The sequence below is a fragment of the Peromyscus leucopus genome, chromosome 8a (genome assembly GCF_004664715.2).
Source record: "Peromyscus leucopus breed LL Stock chromosome 8a, UCI_PerLeu_2.1, whole genome shotgun sequence".
In the NCBI taxonomy this organism is placed as follows: Eukaryota; Metazoa; Chordata; class Mammalia; order Rodentia; family Cricetidae; genus Peromyscus; species Peromyscus leucopus.
Genome location: NC_051085.1, coordinates 34,684,912 through 34,702,514, shown reverse-complemented (window position 1 = coordinate 34,702,514; position 17,603 = coordinate 34,684,912). Strand labels below are relative to the sequence as shown.

Genomic DNA, 17,603 nt, shown 5'->3' with positions numbered 1-17,603 from the left:
ATTTGTGTGAGGGTGCCTGTGAAGGACAGAAGAGAGGTTGTATCCCCTAGATCTAGAGGTTGTGAGCCACTTGATAGGCATTCTGGGAACCAAACTCAGGTCCTCTGCAAGAGCAGCAAGCAATTCTAACCACTGAGTCATCTTTCTAGACCCCTACCCCTTATCATTTTAAAAGAAGGAACACTCTAAATTTCTACCAACTCTACCACTGTTACAGTTTGTATATGAAATGTTTGTGTGAAGGGTCCTTGTGTTGGAGGCCAAGTCCTTAACTGACAGATCAAGTCCATTACCGAGGGACAATTGCATTATGAGGTCTTTGACCTGGTAAATGGATTAAGTCACTTGGTAGATGCATAATTCAGTGGAGGTGGGTCTTACCTGGAGTCAAGTCTTCAGGGGCTAGATCTTGTTCTGGGCCTCTCTCTCTGGCTTTCTGCTTCCTGACAGACACAAAGTGTGCAGACTCTGCCACATTCTCCACCACCACCACGATGTTCTGCCTTGCCTCAGACCCAAAGCAATGGATCCAGCCGATCTCAGCCTGAATCCCCTGAAGCTGAGAGCTAACATAAATCTTTCCCGTTTAGGCTGTTTACACTGATTATTTTGTCACAGTGATGGCAGTCTATACAGCATACTTAATCTGATGTCATGAACCTTGCATACCTTAGCTTACTTACTGAATTCTACATTCTTTTATTATTATTATTTTTTAAAATTTTATAATTTAATTTTACATGTCAGCCATGGATTCCCCTGTCCTCCCTCCTCCTGCTCCACTCCCCTCGCCTTCCCCCAACCTACCCCTTATTCCCATCTCCTCCAGGGCAAGGACTCGCCTGGGGATTCAGCTCAGCCTGGTAGATTCAGTCCAGGCAGGTCCAGTCCCCTCCTCCCAGGCTGAGCCAAGTGTCTCAGCATAGGCCCTAGGTTCAAACAGCCAGCTCATGCACTAAGGACAGGTCCCAGTCCCACTGCCTGGGGGCCTCCCAAACAGTTCAAGTTAATCAACTGTCTCACTTATCCAGAGGGCCTGATCCAGCTGAGGGCTCCTCAGCTATTGGTTCATAGTTCATGTGTTTCCACTAGTTTGGCTATTTGTCCCTGTGCTTTCTCCAATCTTGGTCTCAACAATTCTCGCTCATATAAACCCTCCTCTTTCTCACGATTGGACTCCTGGAGCTCCACCTGGGGCCTGGCCGTGGATCTCTGCATCCACTTCCATCAGAGAGTTCTACCACGACAGCTAAAGGGCAAGATCTGTGTTGGATTTCTATGTACCAACCACCGTGGCAGACCCCGTACTGATATTCGATAAAGAAAGGAATGATGGTGAATGAGCAAGTCATATTAATTTCCAGTTGGTGTTTGGATTCTATTTGGCTTATATGAAGTGAATCCTCAAAAGAGAAGCTATTGAATCCGACTTCATAAGGAAGGCTCTTCCAAGACTTCTCCTGTCTGATCCCACACTACTTCCAGACCCCCCAGGTTTTCAACTGGTAATTAACACAAGGCTAGTGAATTATTTTTACTGGCTCATAAATTAACCCTTAAGTATTAAGGAAGCAATAAGCCAGCACTCCGTCATCAGCCATGCTTTCCTTTTTGTTTATACAAGCTGAGGACTTTGGCTGCTATTTTTTTCTTTCCCCTCCAAGCATGATCAGGGAAACAGTAACAGGAACTCATCAGAATGAAATGTGTAAAAAGAAAAAATGCACACATAACACAAGGTTATGTATTCCAAGATAGGTTTTGACTAATCAGGTAAACTTGCAACAAGTTCTGCAAACAATGTATGTTTGCTTGGAAAAATAGAAAAAAAAAAAAAGTTTGGCAGATGGCGCTGCGGGTAAAGCCCCTGTCTAGTACTAAAGCCTGAAGACAAGAGTTGGATCCCTGGATCCCATATGAAGGTGTAATGAGAGAACTGTCTGTACAAAGTTGTCCTCTGACTTCAACGTAAGTGCTGTGTCACTGGGGCCCCACAGCATGTACACGAACACACACACACACACAGAGAGAGAGAGAGAGAGAGAGAGAGAGAGAGAGAGAGAGAGAGAGAGAGAGAGAGAGAGAGAGAGAGAGTAAAAATTTAAAGGTCAGAACCAACACCGTGTCTATGAATGAAAATATAAGGGCATCAGCATTTAAAACGATGCTAAGAAAATTGCATACAATAAATATACCCTTGGATTTAGAACCCCGAACTCAAACAACGTCGGTAAACTGAGATGGGATGAGTTGGCAAGCAGATCCACATTTGTCTTGGAAAAAAACAAAACAAAACAAAAAAGCACCTAACAGAGACCCTGTATGCCTAGGGGGGCGTGACACACATTTTTGGACAATTTGAATAAGGGGCTCGGTGCGTGCGCGCCATGCCTATTCCCGCTTCTGGCTCTTAGCACGCACGACTGGTTCCGGATTCCCGCACCGCGCACCGCACCGGGCCAGCGGCTGCGGGCTGGGACGGCGCTTAGGGCTAGCGCTGATTGACCGGGCGCGCGGTCAGGTGACCCGAGGCGCCACGTTCTGGGAACCCGGCCCGCGGTGGCTTCCGAGGCAGGGGCAGGGCCGACCCGGGAGCCGAGAGGGACTGATCTCTCCCGGAACAAAGTTGCAGGGCCTGGGGGCCGAGGGCGCGCGAGCGACGAGGCGGCGGGAGCAGGGGGCGGCTCCGACCTGCGGGATCCACAGCTACTGGGCTGGGCTCTCCCTGCCGGAGACCCGAGCTTGGTTCCCGGGGTGGCGGGCTGACCGAGCAGCGCCCCACCCTCGCTCTCCAACAAAGGGGCCGGCGGCGGCCGCGGGGGAGGACCAGGAGGAGGAGCCGGAGCCGCGAGCAGCTCTCGCGCACAAAGTTGTGGAGTCGCCCTTCCCCGGAGGAGGGGAGCGGGCAGCGCCGGGCGCGGGATTTCTCCCGCCCAGGGCCGAGGAGGAGCCGCAGGCTCCCCGAGCCGATCGGGCGACCTCGGCGAGTGGTGCTCCATTTCTTTCGGGTCATTCCTGCAGACGGAAAACTCCAGCGCGCGCCTTCCCCTGGTTAGCGTTTGGACTGTTTTGGTTTTGGCGGAACTACCGGGCAGGAAGATTGCACAAGTCAGGGGGCGTTTCCAATCGAGTGTCAAGTTTTTTCCGCCCCCCCTCTTTTGGATCTTGTCTGACTTTCCACGTTTCATTTAAAAAAAAAAAAAAAAAAAAAGGAAAAGAAAAAACCAAAATCCTCGCATCGCCCAACGTAGGCTCCCGCACACCCGGCTTCCTGCGACCCGAACACGCCCAGAGGAGCCCTTGGGCCTCTGGGACTTGGCGAGCAGGTAAGCCCATGCATTATTGAGGCTCCGGGCTGTGTAATGTGACCGCAGTCCCCGAGGGAACGGGGCGGGGGCTGAGAGGAGGTGGGACCTTTCTGCGGTTCCTCCGCCCGGTCCAGAAATAGAAGCCGTAGCCAACTTCTGCACTTTCCCTGGGAGCTCAGCGCCCCCCTCCCGGGCGGGAGAGAGCTGGGATGAGAAGGTGGGAATCTGTACTTGTCGCCAAGGTCTCAAATTTCTCGGGCTGGTTCAGTGCTGTCGTCTGGTCCCTTCCTGAAGGGAGAGGGTGTCGCCTGTCCGTTCATCGCCCCGAGCGGGCTAGCAGGGCTAGCGATCTCCAAGAGGGGACGTGGCCTCTTTGGAGAGCCTGTCACACACCTCCGGTCCCAGGAAGGCGGGGCCCGGGCGGTGTCCCGGAGGAGAGGGTGGGGAGGGCGGTTGTGCGGTCGGAGGGTTGGGGAGCGCTTCCCTGCTGGCTGGGGGCGTGCTCGACCTCTGTGTGGTTGCTGCTCCCGAGGGTGGGGCCCCAGTGTGGCGAGATCGCCAGCTCTCTGCCAGCCAGCAGCTCTGGAGAGGCTGAAGGGGTAGGGGGTTACTTCATTGGTGCGCAGTCCCGGTCGCCTGCTTTTCCGGACTCTTGGCATCCCTTACTGCAACTGACAAGGTAATTCATGCCCCTCTTTGGCCTGGGTCTGAGACTCTCTCTCTCTCTGCTTGCCCAAGGCCACTCACAAAACCAACAAAGAACTAATTGTAGGCTGTGCAACTTTTAGAAGGCACATTGTTCAAAGAGACTTTTCAAGTCCCTAGATTCCGACGGTGTGGCGTTCCAGGGTTGCTTTCAAGGGGGAGGAGAAAATATGTGTGACCCCTAAGAGCCAGGGACTCGCCTTTTTGGAACCCTCAAATTAAAGCTCCTGGCTGTAATTCCGGGCTGCACTCTCTGGGGTGTCCCCGAGGGAGCATCCTTCATCCTCCTAGTCTTCAGATCACTTGGGGCACCACTATCTAGAGAGGTGGGCTCTCCAAGTGTTGTTTGAGAGGGTGCGCCTTGGCCAGAGCGCACGAATTCCAGACGAGACGGGATCGCTTGGATGACCAGGCACCAGCCTCATCCATTCCCTTGGAACTTGCCCTGGGCCTCTGAAGTCAGGCTGGACCCTCGGGGTCTGGCTGTTGGTGGGCGCGGGGGACTCAGCTTGCGGGTAGCATTGGGGCCTGCCAGAGCTGGAGGAATTCGAAGCTCGTGGGTCGTTCAGCCGGAGGACAAGGCTGTGAGGGGCGAGGGCCATTCGCGCTGAGGCCATCCCCCGCCCCCTTCACCAGCATTTATGAGACCTTTGAGATAGTTCTTTAGCTCTCCTTTGGGTGTTTATCCAAAATTTATTGTGCCTGTAAACAGCATTAATCACAGTGGTATTAACCTTCCCTGGAGCGCTTCCTAGTGTGATTGGCAGTTCTTGGCACTCAGCGGTTTCCTTTACAAGTGGAACAGCAAACTTGTTCCTCCGCTTCCCTCTCCACTATCTCCAGCATTCCTAGCTTTTGGTTACTAGCGAGCGAATAGTTTTTGCAAGGTTTAACAGCTTTCCGCCACGGCTGCACATGGTTGTATGTGCCTTCACGATGACACTTTTTGAATGTTGTATTTTCTCGAACTCTTGCCGGTAAAGGCGCCACTCCTGGCGTTCTGTGTAACAGAGAAGCATCAACCTTGAAGGAGGAACTGGTGCGGGCAGGTGGATGGGTAGGTGTCAGTAGGGGAACCCTTCGCTAAACTTCACCGACTGTCATTTAGAGGGAAGTGACTGGACAGCAATTGTGTGGGGCTCCTAGCACAACCTCGCGGTCATTCACCCCTTGTTTCGTCATTATCTGCGTGGAGTGTGGTTTCTCCCATTCCATAGGTGTCTTTGGGACACACCGTTACTAAGGAAGCTTTGATTCTGTTCCCACAGCTAGTTATTGTAGTATTTTTATTTATGTATTTTGAGACACGTCTCATTATGTGGCCCAGGCTGGCCTTGAATTTCTTGCTTCATCCTCCGAAGTGGCTTGGGCTATAGGTGTGTTCCAGCACACCTGGCTTGCACCTGGCCGTTTGGAAGAAAGTCTCCTCAAGCTTTCTTACTCAACCTGGAGCTCCTGGGACATTAGTGGCAACAAGAGTTAGTGGCTGTGACATGTTTAAATGTCCGTCTTCTGTTAGTGTCTTCCCTGCCCAATCTTTCCTAGTTCCTTGATCATTTTTTTCTGTTACATTTTTGCAGTGTAGTAGGGATTTGTATTATCAACAAGAGAAAGTTGGGAAAATTATCCCAAGGGAAATGGTAGAATCAAACATAATGAAGAAGCATTATTGGTCATATACAAGTGAAAAGAAGGCCTGTTGTACAAGTTAACTTTATTCTTGAAAAGAAATTGGGGGGGGCATTGTTTTTTAAAGATGGCTCAGTGGTTAAGAGACAGTCCAGGCTCACCTTCTTATGCCCTTTTCTGGCCTCCTTGGGCACAAGGTACACGTATAAGGCACACATTCACACATAAATTTAAAAAAAAAAACCATTTTAAATATTTATCGTGTGTGTGAGAGGGAGCAAGTCTCATTGCACTCAGGCAGAGGTCACCAGGCTTAGCAGCAGGTGCCTTTTTAATAGAGTGGAGAAGTCTTTGAGAAGCTTTCATGTGGAGGTCCCTGGCTAAAACTAGTTGTAAAAGAGAGCCCTGGACTTGTCTCTCAAAGGAACTTGATTCCAGGAAAGAGAATTTTCCTTAGGCAACTGGGATTTTCCATAACAAAATGTCCATATGTTCTCTGAGCAAGATTTTGGGTCTCTAAAATATCAAGATACACGTAGGAGTTTAGTAAGTCTTTCACAGTTTTGTACTTCAAGGTAGGGATATAAAAATCTATGATTATATTCTTTGGGAGAAGTTTGTTTTTGTTTATGTTTTGTTTTCTTCAGTCTCATGTAGCCCAGGCTGGCCTCAAACTTTCTGTACAGCAGGGGGTGGTTTTGAACTCTCGATTCTCCTGCCGGGGTTACTAGTCCACTTCTGGTAAAAACTGGTTGGCAAATGGCCAGACTGCCAGCCTTTTTCTCTGGTCACTTTTGACTTTAATTTTGTTTGTTTTTGTAGTTCTGGGATCAAACCCAGAACCATGTGCATGCTGGGTAAGCACTCTATCACTGAATCACTAGGCTAGCCTGGGATTTTCTATGTAGCTCAGGCTAGCCTGGGATTTTAGGGACCCTTTCCCCCACCTCTCTAGTGCTAGGATTATAGCTGTGAGTCATTACATTCAGGTCTGTAAATTCTTCTTTTTTATTGGTTTGGTTTTTTGAGACAGGGTTTCTCTGTTGTAGCCCTGGCTGTCTTGGAACTCGCTTTGTAGACAAGGCTGGCCTCGAACTCAGGGATCCACCTGCCTTTGCCTCCTGAGTGCTGAGATTAAAGGCATGTGCCACCACCACCCGGGTCTGTAAATTCTTAATAATCGTAAAATCATATAAACATTTAAAAAGTTTTTTTATTGTCCCATAAAGTCCGGGAGACTGATGAACCAATCTATATATTGAGAGGAAATGGTTCTTAAAGCTTTAACAATTTGCCAGTGTTCCTTTGCTTCAACTGCCTTAACTCGCTTTCTGCTATCATTAATGGACTCTACTCGCTTCCTGACTTGCAGAAAGAGAAGTTATTATGCTGCATTATTATGTTTATATTTATAAAATAAAGTAATGCTGTATGCTACAGTGTTTGAATGTTAAATAATAGAACACAATACTGTTATACAAATACGAAATTTAAAATAACATTATAGTCATGATTCAATATTAGTTGAAAGAATTGAGGCTGGGGACATGGCTCATCGGTTCAGAGCACTTCTTACTCTTGCAGAGGCGTCGGGTTCAGTTTTGAGCACCCACATTGGGTGGCTCACAACTACATGTAATTCCATTTCTAGGGAATGGAACATTCTCTCTGTCTTCCATGGGCATCGGGCACTTCCAGGTGCACAGACATACATGTAGGCACTCACATTTGCACACACACACACAAAAATACTTTTAAAACAGAACCACCGAAGAACCTAGTGGTCCATTTCTACCTAGAAATAAACCCTAGTTCTGACATTGGTTTTTCATTTCTTCATCTGTGTTTCGGGTCTCCCACGGCAGCTCAGACAGACCTGGAACTCACAGCGATCATCTTACCTCAGGGCTTGCAGACATGAGCCTCTTTGTCTGACTCTGACACTCATTTTAATGTGTGGATTTGTATCCTTTTTCTGCAGATTACTGTGTGGGTGTCTTGAGTACGATATTCCTAACTAATGACTAATTTAATTGGCATTGGGGCACTCATGAAAGGGCCAGGAAAGAGACGGATGCTGAACTTCAAACCGAACACTGCTCCTTTCTGGGAGTCGGAGCAGTATGGAACAGTACTCGCTGGCATTCTTGATGAATGGGGGCTACTACACGGCAGATCTTCAGTTCTTTAGAACCTAAAGATGTTTCTCACAGTTACTGAAGATTGGATTGTTTTAGCTGAGTGGTACCTATATGCAGCAGAGTTGGTGTGACGAACCTTTCAGAATGAAGTCTGTATCAATGGGCAATATACGGCTATCTATATTTCTATATACCTACAATACATACCACCCTTGACTTGATCCATATTTCCAAATGCTTTTGGTCCTTTCCCGTTATATGTATCAGAAACAGCTTGCACTCAGCAAATCCAAATCACATTCATTATTTCTTCCTCTTTGTCCAATGCCAAAGTTTTCCTCAGCCCAGTGGATAGTCCATCTACTTCTGGATTGCCCAGTGCCAACTGAGCCACTCAGCACCCCAGGGTTCTGTATTTCTAATGCCCAGGCTGTTCCCAAGTCTTAGTGACCTCTTTATCTAATATCTAATATCATTTCCCGCCCACCATCTAATCTGTTGAGGCCACAATCACATACTGCCTGTCATATTAGTAATGTTATAATGGAAAGATTAGCATAATAGATACCCAGCTGCTCTTGCTTTATAATATTTGCTTCCTCTGCCTGTGTGTATCTTTGTATACACGCACATGCATTTCAATGTGCACATATAAATGCACAGATATTGAAGATATTGTCACACTTCATTGTTAAATATTTCATCATGTATCTCCTACAATGGAAGATAATCTCCTCCTTAACAACACTATTAATTATTCCTGGAGTTTAACATTGGTATATTAAGAATGCCTAAAGTAAACTCTGTAACGTTTTCTTTGAATATTCTGAATCCAAACCAAGATTGTATTTGGTGGTTAGGTCTTCTTAGTCTTGTTTAATCCATGGAGTTCCCTTTTCTGTAGGTAGTTTTGATTTGAGTGACATTGAGCACGCCCCCAGCCCGCGTGCGTGTGCGTGTGCGTGTGTGTGTGTGTGTGTGTGTGTGTGTGTGTGTGTGTGTGTGTGTGTTAGTTTGGAGGCCAGAGATTGGCATAGTGAGTCTCCTTCCAAAGTTTCCACCCTACTTTTTGAGACAGGATCTCACCCCGAACCTGGGGTTCACTGATTGGCTGTGATCTTCCTGTTTCTAACTCTTAGTGATGGTATTACAGGCACATGCCACCACATACCTGCTTTTTTTTTTTTTTTTTTTTTTTGTCTTTTAATATTGGCATGGGGGATTGAAGTCAGGTTCTCAAACTTTCGCATCAGGCTAGTTACCCAGGGAACCATGTTCTGTTCCCTAGTCCCTTTGTTTTGACACCCAGTTTGTCTGCCCATGATAAGGCTCACGTCTGATATTCTGGCAGAGAAACTCTCTAGATGGTGTGCCGTGTTTTCCGCTGTCTCACATGATGCCCCGTTGATTCTTTGCCATGTTTGTTCACCGGTCAAGGTTGGGATTATTTTCCCCTCACATAGTAGTGTGCAAAAATTTCAAACACAGCGAAAGAGCTGAAAACTTTCCATTCAGCTTCTCCTTACTCATGACCTAAGTTCTCTAATGAGCGCGCTGCTCTGACCTGTAGTCCTGACTGGTTCCCACACGTCCGTCTGTCACTCTGGCCTCCTGACAAGTCACCAGTGTCCACAGGCTTATGTCACCGCTCTGATGATGTCATTGTCCCCAGTCAGGTATCCAAGCCTCTCTCGGAATCTTCCTGCATCCGCACCTTCCTTCCTCCCCTGTTCCCACAGAGATCCTTCCTCTCGTCTGTCTGCTGTCCCAAAGAGACCGATGGCAGCCCTCCCAATCCTCAGTGTCGCTTCTACGCCACATACCAAGCTCTTCTTTTTTTCTCTGCTTCCTGTTTTGACTAATTAACTTCTTCTCCTTGAAGGCTGGGCTTAAATGTCATTTCTTTAGGAAAGACTTCTCAGTGGCCCTGGGCAGGGCAGATTTGTTCACTTTATACCTTTACCACTTTATGTTTCTTTTTGGTAAGGTTGTTAACTCTCAGGGTTGTAACAAAGTAATTCATTATATAATGAATCGCTCGCTTAGTATCTGTTAGGTTTAGCGTATGTGAGGCTCCTAGTGGATGAGGCTGTGTCAGATCCCATTGCTGGGGTTCAGTGCCCTACATGGTAGATGTTCAGTAAATTTTTACTGGTTACTGTACATGACCTGTATTAGAATACATGGTGCTGGGAGATAGCTCAGTGGTTAAGGCGCTTGTCTCCCAATCCCAGCACCCATGCAAATGCCTGCCAGATGCAGTAATCCTTCTGTATCGCTGGCATGTGGAATGTGGCTTCAGGAGATCCCTGGTGTTCACCAAAAGGCCCTGCCTTAATGCCAAGGGTAGAGAGCAGCAGTTGGCCTCCACACCACACACATACATGCATGCCTATCCTTTCACGTATGAACGGCCAGACATGGGCCAGAAGGAAAAAATAAGGAATATGTTTATGCATGTCTAGTCAATCCTTTCTCTTTTCCTCTTAGGTATTCATGCCAAGCTGGACCACTCTTCAGAGCTGACAGTGTGCAGAAGAAGATTTGGGAAAGCCTTTGGATTACACTGAACCTCAGCCAAGATGGCCAAGTATGGGGACCTGGAAGCCAGGCCCGATGATGGGCAGAATGAATTCAGTGATATCATTAAGTCCAGATCTGGTGAGTAATGGAAGCTCCTGGGGCGGCTCTTTCTGCCTAGACTGTGTGGAAGACAGATTTCTTGGCTTGTGTGGCATTGTTCTTGCGAGGCAGACTTCTCCCGAGAAACTCAGATCTGCCCAGTGACCGTTGCAAAGGCGACCTGCCGTCTCTGCGTGGCCTGTCTTGCTTCCTCAGTCTCCTTTTGTTGCCTTGTGTGTAGAGCAGCATCTCCTGGAGAAGGTGCCGCCTGCAGCCTAGTGTTGCTCGGTCATGATGTCAGTAAGATGTACAAACACAGGCGGACATGGTCCCTTACTTCCCGAAAATGGAAGAGAATCACATGACAAGAGAAGTGAATACCATAGTGTCTGGAAGAAAGGTCTTGTGGTGGGAGTCCATTCCCATGTGCCCACCTAACCACGTTGCTCTTGGAGGCCACTGCTGGAATGTGACCTCGCTCCTTTTTGAAATGTCAACTTCTCAAGGCACAGTTTCCCCCGATCTGATCAGATCAGCCAGACTAAGACAGAGGAATGATTTTCATGTGAACATTTGGATTGGAGGACTTTGGACGCCACCCCCCCCCCCATCTTACTATTATATAACTGCTGCTTTTCAATTCTGGTTCCTCACATGAATCAACTGGGGAGTTGTTTTTTTTTTCCCCCACAAATGCAGATGTGTTGGCTCCATTCCAAATGTACTGCATGAAAATTTCTGAATTTTTAAAAAGCTTCAAATATGATTTCGAGACAGGCTCAAAGGGGAGATATTTTTGAGCAAGTAGGGCCTTCTGAGCTCTTCAAATTATGTCGAGCTCTGTCTTGGCTGTGAACATTGTCCTTTAGTAACTTCAGCATTATGAACATTATATCTAGCATCACTCTTAAAAACAACAACAGCTGGAACTCAAAGGTGATTTTTTTTTTTTTTGCTGTGGGAAATGTCCTTGCGTTATGGAAGGGCACATTTCTTATTTGAAACTGCCAAAGTATGTGCAGGAAATGTGATCTCAGTAGGAGATGCATTTCCCTTCATGATGCCGGTGGTGCTGGGTTGGTAAAGTGTCTGGCTGCTAGAGATTTGGCGGAGACTGTGCAGTGACTGTAGTAGCTTGAGGACTCTTTGGAAGGTGCCATCGGCACATCCTGTGATGTGTGGACTGCAAAGTGTACTCTGAGGAGGTTGTGTTCTTCTACATTTCACTTCAAGGGTACAGAATTCGTATTTAGAAACGTGTAAAGTGATAGGAGAGGGGAAGAGAGACCGTTGGGTATCTCCGTATGTCTCATAGTCTATGGATTGTGACGATGAGTGATCCTTACTTAGTTCCATTCTGACTTGACCTCTATTACATGAAGACCTCGGATTTGGGGCTAGGGAGGTAGCTCCGTGGATAAAGTGATTGCCGCAGAAGCCTGGTGATCTGAGTTCAATCCTCAGAACCCCGGTAAAGAAAGGTAGAAGGAGAGAACTCACTCCACAGACTTACTTACTTCCATACGTGCACAGTGGCATGTATGTGCCCACACATACACAATAATAATAAAATAGATTAAAAAATAAAGACCTTAGACATTGATCACTGGTTCTCTGGCTTTGTCCACTAAAGAACAGTTATTATGGAAAATTTTAACTTCTACAGTATATGCTGAGTATTCACACTTCCAAACCATTCCTTAAATGTAAAATGATTATTTATAAAGGCTAATAAACACTTCTGGGGTATAATTTGTTACAGTATATACTTTTTGGTATATACTTTAAAAAACATCATTCATTTGTGTGTGCATGGGAGATGGGGTGTCCATGCCACGGCAGGCCTGTAGAGGTCAGAGGACAACTTTTGGGTGTCCACCCTGCTCATTCAGGGGATCGAAGTCAGGTTGCATAGCTTGTTGATCCATGATGCTGACCCAATGTACTGCTTTTTTAAGAAAGACATATCAACTGGTTGAGTAATTCTGTTTGTAGAGTTTCTTTCTAGGCAGTAGATATACATGTCCATTTCAGTTGACTGCAGTACTGTTTGTAATGGGAAAAAATGGGAAATACCATAAAAATCCAGCTTGGGTGTGAGTGAGGTTGTTGTTGCCTAGAGTGTTTAGAAGTGAACACCAGTTCTAAGGTTGTTGCTATTTTATTTAAAACCCATGTTCTCAGTCAAGGGACTCTAGAAATAGCAGTGAACTTACTGTTTCTTTCCTGGGAACGCACAGCTGTATAGATTACACAGAATCACTGAGGAGATAATTAAGTTAGAGTACATCATAAATTAGATACATGTTCCTAAAAAGTGATATTGATGTGTGTGTGTGTATGTGAGTGCATATAAATATTATCAACATGGAAGATGCCATTGATATATTATTAAATGGTTGTGATACAGGAAGCTATTGATGTGAAAAGTATCTTTTGAAAGATGGCTGGTGGGAGCTGGCCTATGGCTCAGTGGTTAGGAGCACTTGTTGCTGTTGCAGGGGACCCTCATTCATTCCCAGCACCCATATGGTGGCTTTTCATTCCCAGGACCCATGTGATGGCTCACAACTCAATCCCAGGGTAGGCGATGCTCTCTTATGACCCCTGAGGACACCAGGCACACACATAGTACACATACATACGTGCAGGCAAAACACTCATACACATAAAATAACAAAATAAATAAATCTAAAATAATTTGCTGGCCATGGTGGCACACCTGTTGTCTTATCACTTGGGAGGCTGGGACAGGAGGATTTTTAGTTTGAGTCAGCCTGGGCTACATTATGAGATTCTGCTGAAAGAGAGAGAGAGAGAGAGAGAGAGAGAGAGAGAGAGAGAGAGAGAGAGAGAGAGAGAGAGAGAAAGAGAGAGAGAGAGAGAGACACAGAGAGAGAATAAAAAAGATGTGAAATACACACCCAAATCTTCTTGCTATTTGCAATAATTCCTTTTCTTACTGTCCACATGTGTTTTCCAAAGCTGCTTAATGAACCTGTATTATTTAGTTCTTAGTATTTTTAAAAACTCAAATTGCTTGTAGTGTTTTAATGCCAGTGTTATGATGATGTTCCCCTCCCCCCTTTAGTGGCACCTACTTCAAAAAATGATGAAAATTTAGCTGCTGCATAGCTGAGATATGAATCACATTCCTTTGGCTGGATTATGTTGCAAAAGCTGGCAGATAAATTTGGATTTGAATGAGCCTGTGAGTCATCTTGCTTTCTGGAAGGCACGTTCTCAATTTTTGTTTAGGGCAAATGCTTAGTGTACAGTGGCATTATCTCAGGGTACCCTGAAGTTTACAAATTATCAAGAGACTTTTAGAAGTCTAGATTAAATAGTAGGAATGAACTATGCAGTAAATACATTTAATGACTCCCATTGGATTCCTTCCTTCCGTCCTTCCTTCCCTCCCTCCCTCCTTCCTTTTTTTTTCAGTTTTTAAGAAGGAATATGTATTTGCTGGGCACCTGTTGCTTGACTGCAACCCCAGCATTTGGGAGGTGGAGACAGGAGGATCAGGAGTTCAAGTCCAGCCTTAGGTACATAAAAAAGAAAATCACACTATTTGAGAGCCAGCCTGGGCAGTTTAGTGAAATCCTAGGTCAAGGAAACATCCATGCCTCCTACAAAAGAATATTTTCCTATTGAAGAATTAAAAACCTGACATAAAATTGAGAATTTCATGCATGCATATGATGTTCTTTGATCAAATCTACTCCCAATTCCCTCCCCTGCAATTCTGCACCTCTCCCTACCAGTTTCATGAGCTCTTAAATTTTTTCTTTTTTTCATATGTGTGTGTGTGTGTTTGTTTTGTTTTGGTTTGGTTTTTTGGAGACAGGGTGTGGTGGCTACTTTAATGTGAACTTGACACAGGCTAGAGTCATTTTTTTTTTTTTTTCTAGACAGGGTTCCTCTGTGTAGCTTTTGGAGCCTGTCCTGGAACTCACTTTGTAGTCCAGGCTGGCCTTGAACTCACATAGATTCACCTGCCTCTGCCTCCCGAGTGCTGGGATTAAAGACGTGCGCTGCCGCCACCACCACCACCACCACCACCACCACCACCACCACCGCCGCCTGGCAGCTAGAGTCATCTTAAGGTAGGGAACCTCAATTGAGAAAATGCCTCCATAAGATCCAGCTATAGGGCATTTTCTTCATTAGTGATTGATGGAGAAGGGTCCATTGTGGGTGGTGCCATCCCTGGACTGATAGTCCTGGGTTCTATAAGAAAGCAGGCTGAACAAGCCATGAAGAGCAAGCCCATAAGCAGCACCCCTCCAAGGTCTCTGCATCAGTTCCTGCCACCAGGTTCCTGCCCTATTTGAGTTATTTCCTTGACTTCCTTCAATGATGTGGAAGTCTAAGCCAAATAAACCGTTTCCTCTCTAACTTGCTTTTGGTCATGGTGTTTCATCACAGCAATAGTAACCCTAATTAAGACATAAAGTCTTACCTTGTAACCCTGGCTGGCCTGGAATTCACTGTGTAGACCAGGTTGGCCTCAAACTCACAGATATCCACCTCCCTTTGCCTCCTGAGCTGGGATTAAAGGCATGCAGCACCCCACCACACCCAGCCTCTATTTTTTTTAAAGCAGGTCTTTGAGGATTTCATACAACATGTTTTGGTCATATTCACCCTCTTCTCAGACTTCTCCCAGATCTACCCTTCCTTTCCTATCCACCCAAATTTGTATCTTTTTTTTTTTTTTTTTTTAATTCACTGAATCCAGTTTGTGTTTCCTGTATACTCTTGAGTGGCTATCCACTGGATGTCTTGGTTGATCTACCAGGGATGTGGTGGTCTGAATGACAATGGTTCATATGTTTGAATACTTGGTCCCTAGTTGATGAAACTGTTGGTTCCCATGTCAACAACACACATCTACTCAGGACTTTACTTACTCCTTACAACTAAGTTATCAAGAGTGGATACTGAAATAGTATAAAGAGCAAAAGCCACACACTTATTTGTGGTTGCAGTACACAACTTGAGGGTTGTGGCTGTGGGTCACTTTGTAGAGTGCTGGCCTACATGCATGAAGCCTACATTCAATCCTCAGGGGCACATACACTAGTTGTGGTGGTCCACACTTGTCATCCCAGTGCTCAGAAGGTGGATACAGGAGGATCAGAAGTTCATGGGCACCTGAAGCCTGTCTGTACTTGTATGAGACCCTGTCCTAAAACCCAGCAAACCAAACCAAAAAACCCATCCCCCCACCCAATAAAAAACAAAACAGAAAAAAGAACCGGACTAGAAACCACTTGTCTACTGGGTTCGGGTTCGGGGTTGCTGACAGTCTACCGCTGAAGCACTTGTGATAAGCTTGTCACCAGGGCCTATAATATTGACAGCATAATCTGTGCAAGGTGGGAAGCTTAAGAGGTTTACGAAGATTTTGAAGACAGTAGACTGATAATTTCTAGGGGAACTGCATTACTGCTGGAGTGTGTGGCCTACGGACTTCTCTTTGGAACATCATGAAATATGAAATAATAGGCTGGACATGGACACACACACACACACACACACACACACACACACACACACAATCTCAGTGCTCAGGAGGCTATGAATTCCAGGCTTGATAGTGAGTTCCACGTGAGCTAGTTAGTGCTACAAAAGGAGAGATCCCGTCTCAGAAAAGAAATAAGGATAAAACATGGTTCTGGTCACATATAAAATCGAAGACCATCCTCACTGCTTTTAGATTTGGTCAGTGGCTAACATTTATTAAAGTTTGTGATGTTGGATGAATCCTCACCTCTACTTGGTCACAGGGATGTTGAGAGATTTAGCCTGGAGAAGGGCAGACTCTTGGCCCTGGACAGCGCATGTCAGAGAACATATGAGAGACCCTGTTTTAAAACTAAAAGTGTCAGTGGTGAAGAGTGTTTGATGCTCTTCCAGAGAACCCTACTTCAGTTATCAGCACTCATGTTGGGCAGCTCACAACTGCCTGTAACTCTAGCTCTAGAGTGTCTTCACACCCTCTCTGGCCTTAGCACAGGTGACATACATGTACACATACATGTAAATAAAAAGAACCATAAAGGAACCATTAAACAAAAACAAAAAAGTCAAACTAAAGAAACTCCTTTACCCCATGATTTTTTTTTTTTTTTTTTTTTTTTTTTTTTTTTAAGACAGGCTCACTATGTAGTCCTGGCTGTCCTGGAGCTCTCTATGTAGACCAGGTTGGCCTCGAACTCACAGAGATCTGCCTGCCTCTGCTTCCCAAGTGCTAGTGCTGGGACTAAAGGTGAGCGCCACCACCTCCTGGGTTCTCATCTCATCCTGGGTTCTAATTGTTGAGGAAATTAGAGCGCCCGTGCTAACCCATGCTTGTGACGGGGCTACCCTGCTTTTCCTGCTGGCATCTTAATGCTGATGCTAATTCCTGCATTTTACAGTTACTGTCTTACACTTACTGTACACACACTGCGGGCAGACACAATGGCAAGAGGTCAGCCCTCACAGCTGCTCCTTCACCGAGGGCACTCAAAAGCCACACAGAAGTCGTTAGTTACACTAGTCTTTTTTTTTTTTTTTTCTATTTCAGTAGGGCCTACCCAGGTGTGTTGCTCATGCCTCTTTTCTTCATCCCTGTCTGGTTCCCCGTCATTCTGATCAAGGCTTCTATACGGCCTTCACTGGGTGACTTTCTCTGTTGAAAGTCTTGGTTGTCCCCACCCCCCCTGCCACACACACACACACACACACACACACACACACACACACACACATATACACACACACACACCCCTTTTCTTTCTGTATTTATTTGAGAAAGGCCGTGCTTTATATCTAAGTCTGATCCTCCTGTCTCAGCCTCCCAAGTGCTGGTGTGACTGCGGTGCACACCGCACCCTGCTTAGTCACCCTGTACCATATCACTCACTGCCTGTGATTCCCCTTCTCACTATCTGGTACTTTGTTGGCATTAGGCACATGTTGATAGCCTTCCCAGTAGAGTTCAGCTCCATGTGAGTGAGGAACCAGTACACCTCTGGCACCAAGCCTGGTGCCTATTTGATTACAGCTGAGTCATAAGTACGTACCCAATGGAAAGGGTTCCACAGCTTGGAAGTGCAGGAGCTGGGATTTGAACTCAGGTTCAGATCGGACTGGGGAAACCCTGAGTCTGACCTCTGCCTAGTCCGTCTTCTGGTTGACAAGGCAC

General features: G+C 46.1%; 1 protein-coding gene across 3 annotated transcripts in view; it reads left to right on the top strand.

The window, feature by feature from the left end:
• Nucleotides 1–3,228: 3,228 nt before the first annotated feature.
• Utrn (utrophin) overlaps nt 3,229–17,603 on the top strand; it is a 514,855-nt gene continuing 500,480 nt past the window's right edge. Inside the window, exons 1-2 of one of the 3 annotated variants that reach the window (XM_028861232.2) lie at nt 3,229–3,326; nt 10,274–10,444. In XM_028861232.2, coding sequence (XP_028717065.1) covers nt 10,366–10,444 — 79 coding nt within the window. In that variant the 5' untranslated portion in view covers nt 3,229–3,326; nt 10,274–10,365. Of the gene's footprint in view, nt 3,327–3,439; nt 3,526–3,840; nt 3,988–10,273; nt 10,445–17,603 lie in introns of those variants that run through there. The other 2 variants (XM_028861242.2, XM_028861237.2) reach the window with 2 other exon arrangements.